The sequence below is a fragment of the Myxocyprinus asiaticus genome, chromosome 1 (assembly GCF_019703515.2).
Source record: "Myxocyprinus asiaticus isolate MX2 ecotype Aquarium Trade chromosome 1, UBuf_Myxa_2, whole genome shotgun sequence".
NCBI lineage: Eukaryota > Metazoa > Chordata > Actinopteri > Cypriniformes > Catostomidae > Myxocyprinus > Myxocyprinus asiaticus.
Window position 1 is genome coordinate 46,769,249 of NC_059344.1, and position 18,108 is coordinate 46,787,356.

Below are 18,108 nucleotides of genomic sequence, written 5' to 3' on the forward strand. Positions count from 1 at the left end.
TCATTAATAATTGTAAATACAGTTATAATACATTAGAGTACTTATCCTATTCATAGCTATGCCTTACATAGTATAATGGCACAATCAACATCCAATTTTATCAGCAGAAGTTAATAAAGTTAGTTGTATAATTGTTGTCATGCAAAAGCAGCATAGTGTATACAGTCATAAAGCTTTATGATGTGATCAAATACTATTATAAGTGGTTTTTGCCTGATTTAAGTAACAATGGCAATGTCTTATAAAAAGCCATAACATAAACATACTATACATTACAAGTCAAACTTATATAATGGAAGTTATATAAAAAATAAGTCTCCAAATAAGATGCACAAACATTAAAGGGATAGTTCTCCCAAAAATGAAAATTCTCTCATCATTCACTCCCCCTCATGCCATCCCAGATGTGTATGACTTTCTTTCTTCTGCAGAACACAAATTATGATTTTTAGAATAAAATCAGCTCTGTAGGTCCATACAATACGAGTGAATGGGTGCCAGAATTTTGAAGCTCCAAAATGCACATAAAGTCAACATAAAAGTAATCTATAATCTTCTGAAGCGATATGATAGGAAACAGATCAATATTTAAGTCTGTTTTTACCATAAATTCTCCCACCTGCCCAGTTGGAGGCGATATGCACGGAAAATGCAAGTCACCAAAAACAAACGATGAAAGACTTAAATACTGAACTGTTTCTCACCCACACCTATCATATCTGGAGTCTTATGGATGACTTTTATGCTGTGTTTATATGCATTTTGGAGCTTAAAAATTTTGCCACTCATTCACTTAGGTGAGTTTTGTATAAGAAGAGACAAAGATTTGGCTACATGTGTGATTAACCTGCATATTTATGTATTATGTATTACAAGGCTCTCTGGAATACTCAATTCTGATTGGTCAGTGGCACCAACCAGTGGTCAGATATTTCTCTGTAACAACCGCACATCCGGGTATTTAGACGTATCATCCGTGATCTGCGCGCCATCTGTCCTGATTCTCAGATCACTGTGCGATCTCTACCAGTAAGCTAATAAAATTATTTAAATTCAAATCAATTGTTCATGTCCATTTATTTGTTTATTTGGCAAGTAGTCTTGTAATAGGCTGAATATTAAGGAGTCAGACGGTCATTTTTACAAAATAAACACCAACAGAACTCTGACACAAATTGGAGGTTGGTTTCAGATGTTCAGCGATTTCTTTCTTCTCAAATTACATCTTTTCAACGCATATCAATATTTTATGTCCATGTACTGTATTTATTTATTTGGTTAGTAGCCGTATAATAAGCTGGATAATGTACAGTCAGCTAGTTGTTATCGCAAAATAAACTCCTTCAAGGTGATACAAGACCCCTCCGCTTCGCGTCAGGGTCCTGATCACCCTGTCTGGGTTTATTGTGCGATAACAACTGGCTGACTGTACATTATCCCTTACATATGGGCTTCATATAAAGTGTTACCAAAATATGTTTTTTATGAATATCATGGACCATCCGTTCAAATTAAGTCTCTTTTGGTGAGCTATTTCTTTAAAGTTGAATATATTCCTGCTGATTATTTGGTTTTCCAGCAAGACCACTGATTCATAATATATTTATAATCACCTCAGAAGTAATCCTACTCACACACACACACACACACACACACACACACACACACACACACACACACCTTAATTCAATGGGTGCTGGTAAGGCAGTTATCTGATATATCTGCATATGTGGGAGTGCTCCTAGATGTGTGTATGCTGTGGCAACAGCATTTTAGTAGCAGTATCATGAGTGTCTTTAATAAGAAGAGCAGAGGCGTAAAACTGGCAGGCAGCAGGCCAATGATAAGGTTTAATAGGCCATGCTGAAGAACAGCAGTAAGTATTAGGGTCTGATAGATTGAAGCTGAGGAGGACTGGAGAAGGTGCAATGCATGGAGACACACATCGTGGCTACACTTGTTCCACTGTCCTCCACTGTACCATTCATCATTATTCATCAGCCGCTTTCTTCCTCCGTTCCACCTTGCTGTTCAGACTCCATCTCCATCTCTCTCCCAGATGTAACCTTTTTTTTTATCTCTGTTGTATTAATTTTTGAGCTGTGCTACTTACTGTTACTCCTTGGCAGTTTCTTAAAATCTTCACTGCTTTTATCTATTTAATCTGTCTCTTTTTCCTCTCTCTCTCTCTTTCTCTCTCTCTCTCTCTCTCCCTCTCTATCACTACGCTTTGTTTGTTACATGTCTTCACTAGACCTCCTCAACTTCAATTAACCTCTCTATTACTCTGCACCTCTAATAATCACTCTCATCCTAACATTGAGCTGAAAACGAAGCTCGGACAGATCTTTCCCCCTTCACCATATTTTGGTTGCTGGGGCTGCCTTGAAACTCTTCCGACATTTGCACACTTATCTTAAACTTCATTCACTCCCCGTTGCTCACACTCTCTTACTTTCGCTCACCTTGAATCCACTTGTTCTCCACCATCTCAGGGTTCCAGAATAACATTTAAGACCTGATCTGATAGCAAAAATTGGGAATAATATATATATATATATATATATATATATATATATATATATATATATATATATACACACATATACAGTTGTGCTCAAAAGTTTGCGTACCCTTGGAGAATTGGTAATATATGTACCATTTTTAAAGTGAGTGAGCAGCAAAACACATTTCTTTTATTTCTTATGGGATTCATATTCAACTGTAGGTTTTAACAGAATGGCACAATCATAAAACAAAACATGGCAACAAAGAAAAAAATGAAATGACCCCTGTTCAAAAGTCTGCATACCCTTAGTTCTTAATACTGTGTATTTCCCACTTTAGCATCAATGACAGCGTGCAGTCTTTTGTAATAGTTGTCTATGAGGCCCCAAAATCTTGCAGGTGGTATAGCTGCCCATTCAGTGTGTTTACGCAAACACTAAATAAATAAACAGTAAATAAATCTTGGCAAAATGCCTCCAGGTCATGCAAAATCTTTGGTCGTCTTGCATGAACTACAAGTTTGAGATCTCCCCAGAGTGGCTCGATGATATTAAGGTCAGGAGACTGTGATGGCCACTCCAGAACCTTCACCTTTTTCTGCTGTAACCAGTGGAGGGTCAACTTGGCTTTGTGCTTAGGGTCACTGTCATGCTGGAAAGTCCAAGAGCGTCCCATGTGAAGCTTTCGTGCAGAAGAATGCAAATTGTCTGCCAGTATTTTCTGATAACATGCTGCATTCATCTTGCCAGCAATTTTCACAAGACTGCCCATGCCTTTAGAGCTCACACACACCCCCAAAACATCAGTGAGCCACCACCATGCTTCACAGTGGGGATGGTATTCTTTTCACTATAGGCCTTGTTGACCCCTCTCCAAACATAGCACTTATGGTTGTGACCATAAAGCTCTATTTTGTCAAGTCGTGTCAAGGTGTTGTCAGGCATATTGTAACCAGGCTTTTTTGTGGCATTGGCACAGTAAAGGCTTCTTTCTGGCAACTCGACCATGCAGCTAATTTTTGTTCAAGTATCGTCGTATTGTGCTCCTTGAAACAACCACACCGTCTTTTTCCAGAGCAGCCTGTATTTCTCCTGAGGTTACCTGTGGGTTTTTCTTTGTATCCCGAACAATTCTTCTGGCAGTTGTGGCTGAAATCTTTCTTGGTCTACCTGACCTTGGCTTGGTGTCAAGAGATCCCCGAATTTTCCTCTTCTTAATAAGTGATTGAACAGTACTGACTGGCATTTTCAAGGCTTTGGATATATTTTTATATCCTTTTCCATCTTTATAAAGTTCCATTACCTTGTTATGCGGGTCTTTTGACAGTTCTTTTCTGCTCCCCATGGCTCAGTATCTAGCCTGCTCAGTGCATCCACGTGAGAGCTAACAAACTCATTGACTATTTATACACAGACACTAATTGCAATTTAAAAAGCCACAGGTGTGGGAAATTAACCTTTAATTGCCATTTAAAACTGTGTGTCACCTTGTGTGTCTGTAATAAGGCCAAACATTCATGGGTATGTAAACTTTTGATTTCTGTTATCATTATGATTTAAAAAGGAGCCAAACAACTATGTGATAATAAATGGCTTCATATGATCACTATCCTTAAATAAAAGACAATTTTTTTGCATGGTCAGTCATATTTTTAAAATCAATGCAAAAATTTCACAATTTCTACCAGGGTATGCAAAATTTTGAGCATAACTGTATATATACGAAAAGTGCAAATCAATGCAATGCAAAGTCCAAATCAATCCCAGAAAAATAGCAAAGGACCATGTGAAGATGCTGGAGGAAACAGGTAGACAAGTATCTATATCCACAGTAAAAAGAGTCCTATATCGACATAACCTGAAAGGCTGCTAATCAAGGAAGAAGCCACTGCTCCAAAACGTCATAAAAAAGCCAGACTACAGTTTGCAAGTACACATGGGGACAAAGATCTTACTTTTTGGAGAAATGTCCTCTGGTCTGATGAAACAAAAATTGAACTGTTTGGCCATAATGACCATCCTTATGTTTGGAGGGAAAAGGTGAGGCTTGCAAGCCAAAGAACACCATCCCAACTGTGAAGCATGGAGGTGGCAGCATCATGCTGTGGGGGTGCTTTGCTGCAGGAGGGACTGGTGCATTTCACAAAATAGATGGCATCATGAGGAAGGAGAATTATATGGATATATTTAAGCAACATCTCAAGACATCAGCCAGGAAGTTAAAGCTTGTCCTCAAATGGGTCTTCCAAATAGACAATGACCACAAGCATACATCCAAAGCTGTGTAAAAATGGCTTAAGGACAACAAAGTCAAGGTATTGGAGTGGCCATCACAAAGCCCTGACCTCAATCCAATAGAAAATGTGTGGGCAGAACTGAAAAAGCGTGTGCGAGCAAGGAGGCCTACAAACCTAACACCAGTTCTGTCTGGAGGAATGGGCCAAAATTCCAGCAACTTATTGTGAGAAGCTTGTGGAAGGCTACCCAAAACATTTGACCCAAGTTAAACAATTTAAAGGCAATGCAACCAAATATTAACAAAGTGTATGTAAACTTCTGACCCACTGGGAATGTCAAAAAGCTGAAATAAATAATTATCTCTACTATTATTCTGACATTTAACATTCTTAAAATAAAGTAGTGATCCTAATTGACCTAAGAGAGGGAATGTTTTCTATGATTAAATGTCAAGAATTTTGAAAAACTGACTTTAAATGTATTTGGCTAAGTTGTAAGTAAATTTCTGACTTCAACTGTATGTATATATATATATATATATATATATATATATATATATATATATATATAGTGCTTAAAAAGCAGCCAAAGCCATCATTACTAGTTCTAAAGTGATGCTTAAGAAAGGTTCAGTGACTCTTTCAAACATGCAATGCTGGCTTGTGCTTTAATTAAGCAATATGATACATTTGTGGCTTAATGAAGTAGGGCTGGGTGAAAAATGAATGATATTTATCGGAGAAAAAATACTCAATATCAATGACAAATGTTTGTGTAATTTTCTATATTTAGCGTTTGTTCTAAATCTAGACGATCAGATCAGATATGTGTCGGTAAAAACGCAAGCAGTTAGGCAAAGTTATACAGAACTAGCTAATTGAATCACAGTCATGAAATCAGCCCTAGCTATCTGGCTGATATGAAATCATTGTGTATCGAACAAGACAGCACTAACAGTGCAATTGAGCAATCAACTTAACAACAACTCTGAAATCAACATCACTGCTGTTTATTTATTTAGCCTACTATTTAGTTAAACGTTTTTTTCATGATCCATATCGTAGTACTTTGGTAATACTTTACAATAATGTTTTATTTGTTAACATTGGTTAACATGAACTAACAATGAACAACTGCCACCTACTGAGCTGGAGTGTGGAGCATCACAAGAAAGTCTTTCTGTGGAGTCAAACATCTGTTGAAAATGATGAAATTGGCAAAATTTAATCGAAAAGAGGTCACACACCTTATGTAGGATTCAATCTTGAAAACAAGAGTATACTTTAAACAAGTTATGTTTAATTCATTCTTGAGGTCTAACAAACATGTGGAATGCATTTATATTTCCATTAATGGTAAGAAATGTATATTGTGATAAAAATCGGTATGGAATGATATGAAAAAAAAATATTGTGATAATATTTTTGGCTGTATTGTCCAGTCCTATAAGAAAGTAGCTCGACACAAAAGTGTGTTTTAGGGCTGAAAACCTAAAAATGGCTGAAGTGTAGTGTTGTACAAGAGGAATGACTCTAGATCGTTAAAATATTGAAACATTTTCTGCATCATGTTGTGGTCGTACAGTATTACCACATCAGAGTGTGTATTAATTTATGATAATTCAATGGTCCATGGTCAATTATTTCTATCTTATTCTCCCAGAAATTATGGGTTTTCACAGGGGTTTGTAATTTTGTGACAAATTCAAATGGGTCCCGTGACTCGCGCCGCACATCACACAAGTCCCCGCAGCCCTATTTAAAATGTTCACACTGCATGTTAGAGTCCACTGCTCTGCACTAAGTGTGCTCATGCTGCTCTGTCCATTAGAATGTGCTAGCAATTGACCTGCGATGCACGGTACAAACATATAGCACTGTTTTGTTTTTCACCTTTTGGAGAGTTTATCACTCAATTATTCTTATACGCAATAGAAAATTTCAGGGTATAATCTGAGAGTTAGCTGGCCAACTTTGAACTTGCACCAGTGCATCCTCCAACAAAATTTAGTGGCACCAGCAAGAACAATTGTCACAAATTTAGTAGCAGTCTGGAGCCTTGCATCTCCTCTAACCAGCCATACCTCTCTCGCTCTCTCCATATGTTCTTCATCATGCTCTTTAGCCCTGCACTCATTACACTCACATACAGCCTTATCTGCTAGTTATCCACATTTACAAACACATCAGTGAACTGACTGAGAGGAGAATACTCTCCTATGAAAGTATGCTCAGCACGTAGGCAGATCTGTGAGTTCATTAAAGCTCTAAATGTGTATACCCTATTGTAATTATTCTCCCAGATGAATTACAAATAAGCCTTTACTGATATAATGAGTGCCTTCGTTAACCCCTAATGTGCTAATACTGTTGCACGCACAAGCCACTGGTGCAGCAATGCTGTGGAATTTATGACACATATACGCAAACAAACAGCAATAATGTGCCGTTTTTTATCCTTTTCTCTATGTTTAGAAGACAGTCAGATGCTAGCAGATCTCCCTTGAGTAAGAACATTTTCTAGCCATAAAACTTTTTTTTATTAGAAACACTAAATCCTAGTGGAGAGATGCAAAGGAGTCTCTTCATCTCTTTCTGTCTAAAATAAACATATTATCATTCTTTTTTTCATTCCCCTTCTCTATGTTTCTTTCCCATCAGGGAAATGGGTGAAGATATGCTAGAGCTTCAGATTCTTATACAAAGATGTTGTAGACACTTAAAGAATGTTCTACCGCAATGCCTTTGCATGTTTCCACTAGCTTTGCCTCCCTTCTCAACCTGTGCCTCAGCTGTGACAAAAGTGTGTGTAGGTTACCTATAGCCATGAAGTCCTCCGGCTCCCATGGCAGAAGCTGGGACACGGGTCCACTATAGAGCAGCAAGCCATCTGCCACCTCTGTGATGAACTCCATTGAGAGGTGGCTCTCAAAGCATGGCCTTATAGGGGGAAACCAAGCATAGCCATTGCCATGGAAACTGTGTTTTGTCTGCTGGCACTCGGGTCCCTCAAACTGAGCCGGGCACTGGCATCTATAGTACACACAGGCAATGAAAAGGTTACACACATTACAAAGAAGATATGGGTTTTAGTTTTAGGACACATGGTATTGTACATGACCTAGACTCAAGTCCCCATAGACCAAAAACAAACACACACACACTTTTTGTTCTGAAAAAGGGTAGTTCACCCAAGTGAGAGTGAAAGAACATCTTTCAGGTTTGGAATGACATGAGTGTGAGTATATTATGACAAAATGTTCATTTTAGGGTGAACTACTCCTTTAACACTGAACTGTGTAATTTCTGTGGCACTAGAGTCACAAATCATGAATAAATAATTATAAAAATAATGTTTTTAACAGGTTACTGAACAGTCCAACCATGCAAAAAACAAAACACAACACAACACACAACACAACACAACACAACACAACAAAAAAATAACACTCAAAAACAGAAATCTCTCTAGTCTGAACTCTCGCCATTAGTTACAGTAATGTTGCTGTGTCTGGCTGGTCCGGATGCTTAAACAAACAGAGCAATGTTTTGATAGTGCCACAGAGCCACAGTGATTTGGGACTCATATTTTTGGGATATCAAGTCATATGGGCATGAGTCATATGGACTACTTTTTATACCCTTTTTGGAGCTTGTAGTCTATGAACTGTCACTACATGCAAAAAGCTGTTTGAAGATTCTTCCAAAATTCTTCTTTTTTGTTCCATGAAAAAATAACAGCATACAGGTTTGGAGTGAAATGCAGGTGAGTAAATAATGGCAATTATTTTTTGTTTTTACTTTCAGACAATACTTAGCTCTTTTATAAAGCTGTTTTCATTTCAGATTTTACTATATTTAAGGGGACATCCCTACTAAGATAGCAAAACCTGACCATCACACATGCAGTTTCGCAAAATAGACCATAGAATGCTGCCCTCCAATCAATGTTATGCATTTCTCTTTGCCTCCACAAATTTCCATTTGAAAGATGCACTTCATATGCATATGTATTGGTATGACTCAAATACTAATCAACAGCTCTCTCATTCTGCTTTATGACAAAGCAGTCCCACCTGTTGCACATTCTGCCCACAAACAGCATCGTCTGCAACAAAAAACATCAATAATAAATTGCTTTCTTTTGGTTTGCCACCCAACCACTGCTGTGCCCTCAGATCCCCTGCCTCAGTGCCTCTTTGATAATTCTAATCATAGTCTTTGAAAAATGCCTGGGTCTATTGCTACCCTTCCTCCCTGTGTCTACTTCTCTGTCTCTTTCTCTCCCTCTTAGTTGCAGTTGATTGAAAGGGAAATGACATGGGATGACGGCATCTGTGCACAATATGACAGACGGGAGAGTGGAAAATAGTCAAACAGGTCAATGCACCCAATAATGCAATCAAACACATCACGCTGGCTCTAATTGCATTGTGCACTAATCAAAGCTATTCCATGTTCACTAAAACAACATGCCATAGCAGGAGACAAGTGGGATAAGACAGTAATGAGAGAGGGTATGTTTATAATAATAATCATAAAGCAATTGGAAGCCCTGATGATTTTTGACAGGAGTGAATTTAACAGAGTACTTTTACTTTGTCAGTTAAATGCAGCAGAGACTGCTAACAGCCATAGTACCATACTTCATCCTGCTTCGAACATTTGAGGATGCGTGCACAATATGGTGTGGTGTGGTCAGTTAAGGTTATGTGCTTTAGCTGAAAGGAATAATGTTCATTAGATCTAAGAACAATGATAGGAGTGATGGACTCTCATCATACTTGTGGTTGAGTTACAGTAAAAGGTTTAAATGTAATTCAAACTATTGAATGGTTTACAAGTATCTGCCATGTTGTTCCTAAAAGTGGCTTCTCAAACTAATATGAAACTGTGAAATCACTACCAAAAAAGAAAATTCTATCATCATTTACTTGTTTATCATCATGAGTAAATGATAAAGACTTTCTTTCTTCTGTGGAACACAATGTTTGCCTCAGTCAACATTCACTTTCATTGTATGAAACAATTATGCAATGAAAGTGTCAAGGTTTGTAAAGAAGAACCAAGCTAGGCAGAAGTGGCAGTATCCTGACAGAAAGTGAATGGTGACTGAGGCTGTCAGACCATAACATTTTACCTTCTGTGTTCTGTTGAGGGTGAATCATTTATGACATAATATTTGGGTGAACTATCCTGTGGCATGGGGTGCGTGGTCATGTGTCTGTCTGTGGGAGAGGGAAAGCGGTAAGGCTCGTCACCTGGGTTGTGATTACTCTAACACCTGTCTCTCATTATAGTGATGGTGGAGGAAGACCTGATAAGGCACACCAGAGTGTCAGTGTTGGAGAGAGAGAGCCTGGGCCAGTCTGTCAGGATCAATATCCAGTGATGGAGGTGGGGACACTGATCCGGATCCCTGATGCTCTGCAGGCCAACCCCGATCGGTCAGGGGCATATCGGATACCAGTAAAGGTAAAAGGGGATACGCATCAAGCTTTGGTGGATTTGGGTTGTTCTCAAAACTCTATCCACCAACGCTTGGTGCAAGGCGGGGCATTGGATTAGAATAAACGGGTGAGGGTGACGTGTGTGCATGGTGACATTCACAAGTATCCAGTGGTTACCACTGAGATATGATTCAGGGGAAAAAGGCATAGAGTCGAGGCCATGGTTAATTCCTGCCTCACCCATCCACTAATTCTGGGAACCAACTGGCCTGGTTTTAAAAATGTATTAAGGTTAATGTGTGTGGATGGGTCCTGCAAAGTGGTGTCGCGGTGTGTGACGTGCGACGCTATGGCCGGAGAGGCGGTGTGTGATGTCTGCTCCGGTCATGATGACACAGACGGGGGAATTCCCGTATTTAGGGGCTTCCCTGAGGAGGATTTCCCCCTGGAGCAGTTGCGTGATGAGTCCCTCAAGCAAGCCTTTGACCAAATGAAAGTAACTGATGGTCAAGTGATGATGGACACTCAGACCAAAGAAAATATAACTCAGCTATTAGTACCAAAGAGCCGTCGGGAAACACTCTTCCAGGCAGCTCACTATAACCCAATGGCTGGCCACTTAGGTCATGAAAAGACTTTGAACCATATAATGGCCCATTTCTTTTGACCGGGCATTCACGGCAACGTACGCAAATGGTGTGCGACGTGCCGTGAATGTCAGTTGGTGAATCCACCAGCCACACTAAAAGTGCCATTGCGCCCTCTGCCGTTGATCGAGGTCCCCTTCGATAGAATTGGCATGGACCTTGTTGGGCCATCAGAGTGGACTGCACGCGGCCATCGCTTTGTATTAGTTCTGGTGGACTATGCAATGCGATATCCAGAAGCAGTGCCTCTATGCAACATCTCAGCAAGTAGTGTCGTGGAGGCACTCTTCAAAATAATCTCCCGAGTGGAGATTCCAAAGGAAATCCTCACTGATCAAGGCACAACATTCATGTCACATACACTACACGAACTGTATGAATTATTAGGCATTAAATTGATTCGCACCAGCGTTTATCACCCACAAACCGACGGGTTGGTCGAACGATTTAATAAGACCTTGATAAACATGATCCGTAAGTTCGTACACGAAGATGCTAAAAATTGGGATAAGTGGCTCGAACCCCTGTTGTTTGCAGTACGAGAGGTCCCGCAAGCCTCCACAGGGTTTTCCCCATTCGAGCTACCATATAGGCATCAGCCGCATGGCGTGCTCAACGTCATATGAGACGCTTGGGAGGAAGGTCCTTCGAATAGCAAAACCAAATTCAATACGTTCTTGACCTTAAAGCAAAACTCCACACTTTGGGGCAGGTAACACAGGAGAATTTGCTCCAAGCACAAGAACGTCAACGCCGACTGTACAACAGGAGCACTCGACTACGCAAATTCGCACAGGGAGATAAAGTGCTTGTATTTCTGCCCACTTCGAGCTCCAAATTACTCACCAAGTGGCAAGGACCCTTTGAGGTCACACGACGAGTTGGAGATCTCGATTACGAGGTTAGGCAAATGGATAGGGGAGGGGCATGTCAAATTTACCACCTCAACCTCCTCAAACCATGGAGGGAGGCAGTGCCTGTAGCCTTGGTGACGGTAGTTCCAGAGAGGGCGGAGGTCGGGCCAGAGGTGACTCCCAAACCAAATTCATTCCCCATCCCTTGTGGAGACTACCTCTCACCGTCGCAGCTTACAGACATTGCCCGGTTACAAGCAGAATTTGCAGACATGTTTTCACTCCTTCCCGGCTGCACGAAACATGTAGAGTATCATATCGAGACCACCCCGGGGGTGGTGGTTTGTAGCCACACTGTTGTCTTCCTAAACATAAGAAAAGAGTTGTTCAGGAAGAATTAGAGGCAATGCTTTAAATGGGCGCAATAGAAGAGTCACACAGTGATTGGGCCAGCCCGGTAGTTCTGGTACCAAAGAGCGACAGCTCGGTCCGGTTCTGTGTTGACCATCGGAAAGTGAACACAGTGTCCAAATTTCACACTTATACAATGCTGCAAATTGAAGAGTTACTTGATCGGTTGGGCACGGCTCAATTTTACTCCAGTATAGCTTCCGTTCAGAGCCCCGGCCACATTCCAGCGCCTCATGGACAAGATCCTCAGTCCGCATATGGCATATGCCACCACATATCTAGACAATATTATCATTTATAGTAATGACTGGTGGCGGCATACGCAACATCTGAGGGCTGTCCTGAGAGAGCTGCGACAAGCGAGACTCAAGGTCAACCCAAAGAAGTGCGCAATTGGGCGGGTGGAAGTTAGGTATCTGGAGTCCACTTGGGTCACGTGCAGGTGCATCCACAGGTTAACAAAACCTGCACGACGCCCAAGCCCAAAAAGGAGGTAAGGCAGTTTTTGGGGCTGGCCCGCTACTACCGGAGGTTTGTGTCTAGTTATTCTGATGTCACCAGCTCGCTGACTGACCTTACTAAAAAGGGGGCCCCCGATCCGGTCCAGTGGACAGAGTTGTGCCGACAGGCTTTCCTTAAGGTAAAGTCTACACTTTGTGGGGGGGTCGCTTTTACATGCTCCTGAATTCTCTCTCCCCTTTATTTTGCAGATGGATGCATCTGACAGAGGGCTGGGGGTAGTGCTCTTGCAGTAGGTGAGGGGGAGGAACAGCTGGTACTGTTTACTGTTTATTTATAGACAAAGTACAGTACCATCGAGAAGGAGTGTCTTGTGATTAAGTGGGCTGTTCTTATCCTCTGCTACTACCTGCTGGGGTGGGCCTTCACCCTCTGTTTCGATCACACTCCTCTGCAATGGCTCCACCGCATGAAGGACACTAATGTGTGGATCACTCGCTGGTATCTGGCTCTTCAGCCCTTTAAGTTTGAGGTGATCCACAGACCGGGGGCACAGATGGTTGTGGCTGACTTTCTCTCCAGAAATGGGGATGGAGTGGGCAGGCCAGATGTTGCCCCAACCTGATTTGGTGGTGGGGGTATGTGGCATGGGGGGTGTGGTCATGTGTCTGTCTGCAGGAGAGGGAGAGCGGTAAGGCACGTCACCTGGGTTGTGATTACTCTAACACCTGTCTCTCATTACAGTGATGGCAGAGGGAGACCTGATAAGGCATGCCAGAGCATCAGTGTGGGAGAGAGAGTGACCAGAAAGCTCGACAGCCCCGAACTGAGAGAGTATTTTGTTATTTAGTGCTTTCATTTGTCTGCCTGTTTTTTAATGTTATCGATGGTTACCGTCGATTGTGTACCAGAACCACTAATTAAAAAGACTGACCTTGAACCGGTTTCATTGTCTCCTGACTCCTCCTTTGCCCACGAACTTATCACATATTCCTTTTACAAAAATAATTGACCAAGCTCAGAACTGTATTTTTTACAATATTTACAAATGGCAATAGATTAAAACTATTAAAAACACAGAACTAAAAGTAATATAACAGACTTTAAATTCATCTCTATGTCTGATTTACGAAGACTCCATGTGCAATATGTTTTGTTTTTAATTTCAAATGGTGTCTGTCATATATAACCATTTCAGTGATTCGCCGTTTACTGCAAAGTCCCACCCACAGGAGAGCTCACACAATTATCAAATAGAGAAGCTGGGATTCCAGGCGGGACAAAAACACATTGATTGAAAGCCTAATGTCCAATAAAAAATCAGATGGGTTCAGCAAGGACCCAAAATTATTTTCAATTTAAAGCCTGTTTAAAGCATTTAAAGCCTGTTGTCTGGTGATCATTGACCTATCACCCATTATTATCAAATATAGAGATATATGCCATAGACTCCCAATGAGGCATGGCTTCAATAAATCTTTAAAGGCTGTGTGCTCGCAAAGTCCGACACAACTATTTTTATAAATAAAGTGAATCACTTTCATCGATATGTAATATTGCCTACATACAGGGGTTTAATTGGGATTTCAGAGGTGGGGGAACCAATTCAAGTTGATTGAACTATCTAATGTCGAAAAAAGTGAGTTTACTTAAAACTAGTGCCTGATCTATTTATCATATTGGCTGATATTAGCCTTTCACAGATATATCGGTATCGGCGTATATGTTTTCCGATATGTGCAGATATGAAAATATTTTTTCAGAACATATAATGCAGTAGGGATGGGCGGATCGTTGCTAAAGTATCGATACTTCCGATACTGATCTGGTATCAAGAATATCGATCCTCACATAAAAATATTAATTCTGAAGTTAAAATGATCTTATTATTTAGATTACATGAATATTAATGCATCTCATAAGCTTCAAAGTGGGAAAAAAGAATTATATTAGCAAATTGTTGCATGACACCGGTACTATTTTTGCTTCCCCTCATCTTGACTTGCAGAAATGCTCAAATACACTAGCAGTCACAGACAGCGCTCACCCTTTCAGTCATAGTGCTCATTCAAATAGGGAGTAGTGCTTTCCTGAGGTAATGACAGATGAACAGCATCTGGAGTTATTCACACTAATTTAATGACAAACCTAGATGTGACATATATTATAATGGGCTTGTTTGACCATGTTTAAAGGTTTATTTAAATTCAGAGTTGATAAAACATAATTATCTTTAACCCTCGTTAATAAATGATAGCCCTATGAAAACTTACCATGGATTTACTGTAGTAATATTGTATTAACCATGACTAGTAACCACAACTGTTTTTTTTTTTTTTTTTTGGGCAGTAACCAAGGTTTTGATACATTTAACCATGGTTTTACTGTAGTATCCATATGGTAACTTGGTTTTAGTAATAGTAACCACATAATAATATCTATGGTTAAATTTGAGGTTTAATAGGTAGCTTATACTAACTCATTTTTAAAGGGTAAACAAAGAAGCCTAACAATTTTCTGTTTAGGCCCATAAATATATAAAAAAAAATTAAGTTATAATAAAGTTACTAATTTTATCCAAAGTATTTGTAAAAATTCAATTTAATAGAGGTATCGGTATTGGTATCGGTATCGGCGATATTGGCCTAAAAGTACTTGGTATCAGATCAAAAAGAAAAAAGTGGTATGCCCATCCCTATAATGCAGAAAACAATGCTTGGGGTGATTTAGGATTGGTGTCATAATGTAGTTTGTCCAACAGAGCATACTCCGACTCCATTGTTAACAGAGCTGAGCTGATGGTGGTTCTGCTGACAGCGCAGTGTTAAGCGGTGTCTTTACGGTAAGTTACTAACTAGTTTGTGAAATACATTCTGGAAAGTTAATAAACAATGACCCCATAATTTTCCCTTTTCAGCATAACTAATATAACATTAACACTGTCCCTGACAACCATGTCACTCATGTTTATCACATCTGTTTGCTATGTTAGCCAGCTATAGTTTGTCTGTGCAGTCAGTTATGTAGCAGATAGAAAGGTAAGCATCAGAGCATCTTTTTGCAGCTCAGCAGACAATGGTGCGGTGGTGAATTGTGTCTGTTGAGTGTTGATTTCACACTACATTGTTACCTAGTTGGTGAGATGCAGTGCTGGAAAGTAAATAAACAACGTCCATCTTTTACTTTCCGTGACAATGAGCTTATAGCTAACTAGCTAACCATGTAGCTATTTTCATACCTTGTCAGCTGAGTAGAAGCTAATGTGTAAACATGTATTCACCAAACTGTTTTATTCAGGATTAGCAGTTTGGTACCCCCTTCAACCAAACAATTCCAGTCGCTGCATTTACAAAATTTTATATTTAAAAGTCTGGTTTTCCACCGCTGAAAGTTTCCCCTGAACTTGTATAGCAGAATACGGTGTAACACCGCTGCCACTGTTTATCTCTTGACTCGGCAGCAGCAAACCATGAGTTATTGTTTGTGACTGTTTTGTTATACATTAACACTGAAATATTGCTGATTATGTAAAGTACAAGAAAACTGTACTTTAGTACAATTTAGAGGTATTACCATGGCATTTTATATTACTTTATACTTCCACTCCACAACATTTCAGAAGGAAATATTGTACTTTTTCCACTGCATTTATTTTTTTTAACAGATATAGTTAATAGTTAATTTTCAGATCAATATTTTTTTATGTAAAATATATGATCAGTTAAAATTAACTGTTATCTCTACATTTAAAAAATACTCATCTTAAAAATGCCCATCTTAAATAAAATGTTCTTTCCACTATCACCTACAGATGTCTGAAAAGTGACAGCGAACGGGCAGTAAGGTGTGGGACTACTTCTCCAAAGATGGTGATGTAGTTGTCTGCAATACCTACAAAGCAAAGATAAGCCTGCGATCTAGTAAATCCAGTCAAAAGAATACCACCAATTCGTGGTCTCACCTGAAAGTGAAAATGAATTATTTCGGCCACCATAATGGTAATCTCAATTTTTATGCAATTTATGTCAGAGAAACTTACATTTTTAAACAGTGAGCAAATACAATATCAAGTTTGTTGGTGAAGGTAGAACATACAGGCTTTTGAGCATGCTCAGTTTGATCACTGACACTCCAACACCCCCCTATTTGAAACTTTTTGCACCTCTGTGAAATGGAAGTATAAATGTTACTGTTGTAAGTTAGCCAGGCTCTACCATGGAAAATCAGGAAATATGTGGGAATTTAAATCTTTGATTTTGACTCATACCTTTAATGATGTTATCCATTTGTTAAAGTCATGGAAAGGTCTTGAAAATTCATGGGTAAAAATCTGGGGGAGCCTTGTAAGGATGAGCACTATGAACTTCACATTGTTGCACCTGCTACTGAGCATGCCCACTGGAGAAGCATTGTGGCTAAAAACACTACCTACAATCCCCTACTCTTGGATTTATTTAAGTGTGTTTGGTCAAAGCATGCCTACTTATGAGGACATAAATCATTTGAAAATAATCTGTTTTGAATTAATAGATATTTTTTGCTCTTTATGTGTTTTTAATTATATTTTGCTGTAAAAAGTTGTGTTTTGTTTAAAGTCACCATCAGAGTAATTAGTTTTTTGCTTTGATGAAGTTTCTTTATTTATGAAGTTGGTTCAACTCCTAAAAGTTTGAAATACTTGTAATCTACACTACCATTTAAGTTAGACCAACTATTTGGTCTCTTGGTGGGGCTCATACATGAACTTATGTCAAAATATAGATCTGCTTAAAAATATTTTGTATTATATTATTTTCAAGAATATTGATAATTATGGGCAGCTATACTTAAAAAATTAAGTTTACTGAACTTAATGATCATTGATATTTTTGAGTTCGCTGAACTTTTTGTATTAAGTTCATGTAACTTAAGATCCAACTTGAATTGTTAAGTTGGTAAAACTAATTTGCCTGAAGTTGAGTAAACTCAAAAATGCTTTGCAGCTGGTTGGCTTACTTTTTTAAGTTTACTAAAATTTTTACAGTGTAATAAAGTTTTAATAAAATACATGGGCGTCTAAATATGGATTTATTAATAGGCCTGTTTGGTATGTAATTCATATATGTTTTTTTCTTTAAGATGAATCGATTTGTCTGGGATTCTGTTTTAATGATTTGTCTATCATTATTTATGTCATTATTCAACTTAATTGTGAAAATACATAATTGGAAAATTTGGTTTAGTAGATGACAAAAAAAAAAAAAAAAATATCACATATATTTTATACATTTGATAAATGATGACAGTTGGGACAAGTTACCTTCTTGCCCATTGGGAGTCATCTTATAAAACCGGCTAAATATTTATATCTAATGTTACAGTTTAAAAGGAAATGCACATTGTTCTTAACAGGGGAAACAAACACCTTCTGCATGACTACCTTTTACTCAATATGTTATTCTGATAAAACAATTGGTAATGGAAACATTTGCATTCAATTATAAGAGTTTAAAATTCTTCACTGCCGCGTGAAGCATTTTCACTATAGTGAATCCCACAGTATA

General features: G+C 39.0%; 1 protein-coding gene across 1 annotated transcript in view; it reads right to left on the reverse strand.

Annotated features, from left to right (window-relative positions):
* LOC127443208 (neural-cadherin-like) overlaps positions 1 to 18,108 on the reverse strand; it is a 379,800-nt gene that overhangs the window by 56,908 nt on the left and 304,784 nt on the right. The window contains exon 23 of the mRNA XM_051701811.1: positions 7,563 to 7,777. Coding sequence (XP_051557771.1) covers positions 7,563 to 7,777 — 215 coding nt within the window. The remainder of the gene's footprint in view (positions 1 to 7,562; positions 7,778 to 18,108) is intronic.